The 1,087-nt window shown below is 36.7% G+C and overlaps 1 protein-coding gene across 1 annotated transcript in view; it reads left to right on the top strand.

The window, feature by feature from the left end:
- LOC107576428 (long-chain specific acyl-CoA dehydrogenase, mitochondrial-like) overlaps positions 1-1,087 on the top strand; it is a 6,398-nt gene that overhangs the window by 3,672 nt on the left and 1,639 nt on the right. The window contains exons 4-6 of the mRNA XM_016262606.1: positions 226-390; positions 564-665; positions 959-1,072. Of these exons, the coding sequence (XP_016118092.1) occupies positions 226-390; positions 564-665; positions 959-1,072 (381 nt within the window). The remainder of the gene's footprint in view (positions 1-225; positions 391-563; positions 666-958; positions 1,073-1,087) is intronic.

Here is a 1,087-nt window from a genome sequence, read left to right on the forward strand (position 1 = left end):
AAATGTGAGAAACAGAATGAAATATAAAGGGGTCATAAACTGCAATTTTTTTTATTTTATAAATAATTATATTTATAAGTCATAATTAAAAAAAAATAAATACATAGCTTTGAGTGAATCTTCTGTCAATTAGTTGGTTAGTTATTTTTTTTCAGTTGTTTTGAATTTTCCATCAGGTTTTGTTAAACCACAGTCATCTACAACACTTCTGTCACTTTCTTTCAGGTGTTCATCAGTAATGGCTGGATGAGTGATATGGTGATTGTAGTTGCTGTGACTAACCGTGAAGCAAAGACAGCAGCTCATGGAATCAGTCTGTTTCTGGTTGACAGCGGCACTAAGGGCTTCCAAAAAGGCCGCAAACTGGAGAAGCTCGGACTCAAAGCTCAGGTTCCCCTTAAAGCTTTCCATATACATAACCTCTGTTTAAATGCAGTTGCCAGCTTGTGTAAGAGTTCACTTAGAATTTATTGAAACATGTAAGAATTAAATGTATTTTATAGTTTAGTATAGATTAATAAAGAGGTCTAGTTAAAATTTATTGGGTCTTTGTTTCTATGCAGGATACAGCTGAACTGTTTTTTGAGGATGTGCGTTTGCCCGCTGAAGCTTTGTTGGGTCAGGTCAATAAAGGATTTTATTATATGATGAACGAGCTGCCACAGGTATATCAGTTTTCCTATTCTTATTTTTGATAATACTGCAACAAATTCAATGGTTTGTGTGTTTGTGGTAGTCAACAGATTCAGTGGTTTGTGTGTTTGTAGTAGTTGTGTGCATCCGTCTGTGAAGATCTTTTGTACAAGGATTGCATTGTCGGTATAAGATATCAAAATATGAGGGGATTAGGATTCTGGGAATTTGAAAAGCTCTACAAATAGGCTCACACTCCATTATAATGAACAATAATAGGAATAGGGAGAGATTTCAGCTTGTTTCTTTCTATGTCATTCTGCAGGAGCGCCTTTATGTAGGAGTCATGGCTCTTGCCAGCAGCGAGTTCATGTTTGAAGAGACAAGGAACTTTGTGATGCAGCGGAAGGCATTCGGCAGGACCATAGCTGACCTGCAGGTAAATATAAAGGGG

This window comes from Sinocyclocheilus grahami, unplaced genomic scaffold (genome assembly GCF_001515645.1).
Source record: "Sinocyclocheilus grahami isolate Dianchi unplaced genomic scaffold, SAMN03320097.WGS_v1.1 scaffold3675.1, whole genome shotgun sequence".
In the NCBI taxonomy this organism is placed as follows: Eukaryota; Metazoa; Chordata; class Actinopteri; order Cypriniformes; family Cyprinidae; genus Sinocyclocheilus; species Sinocyclocheilus grahami.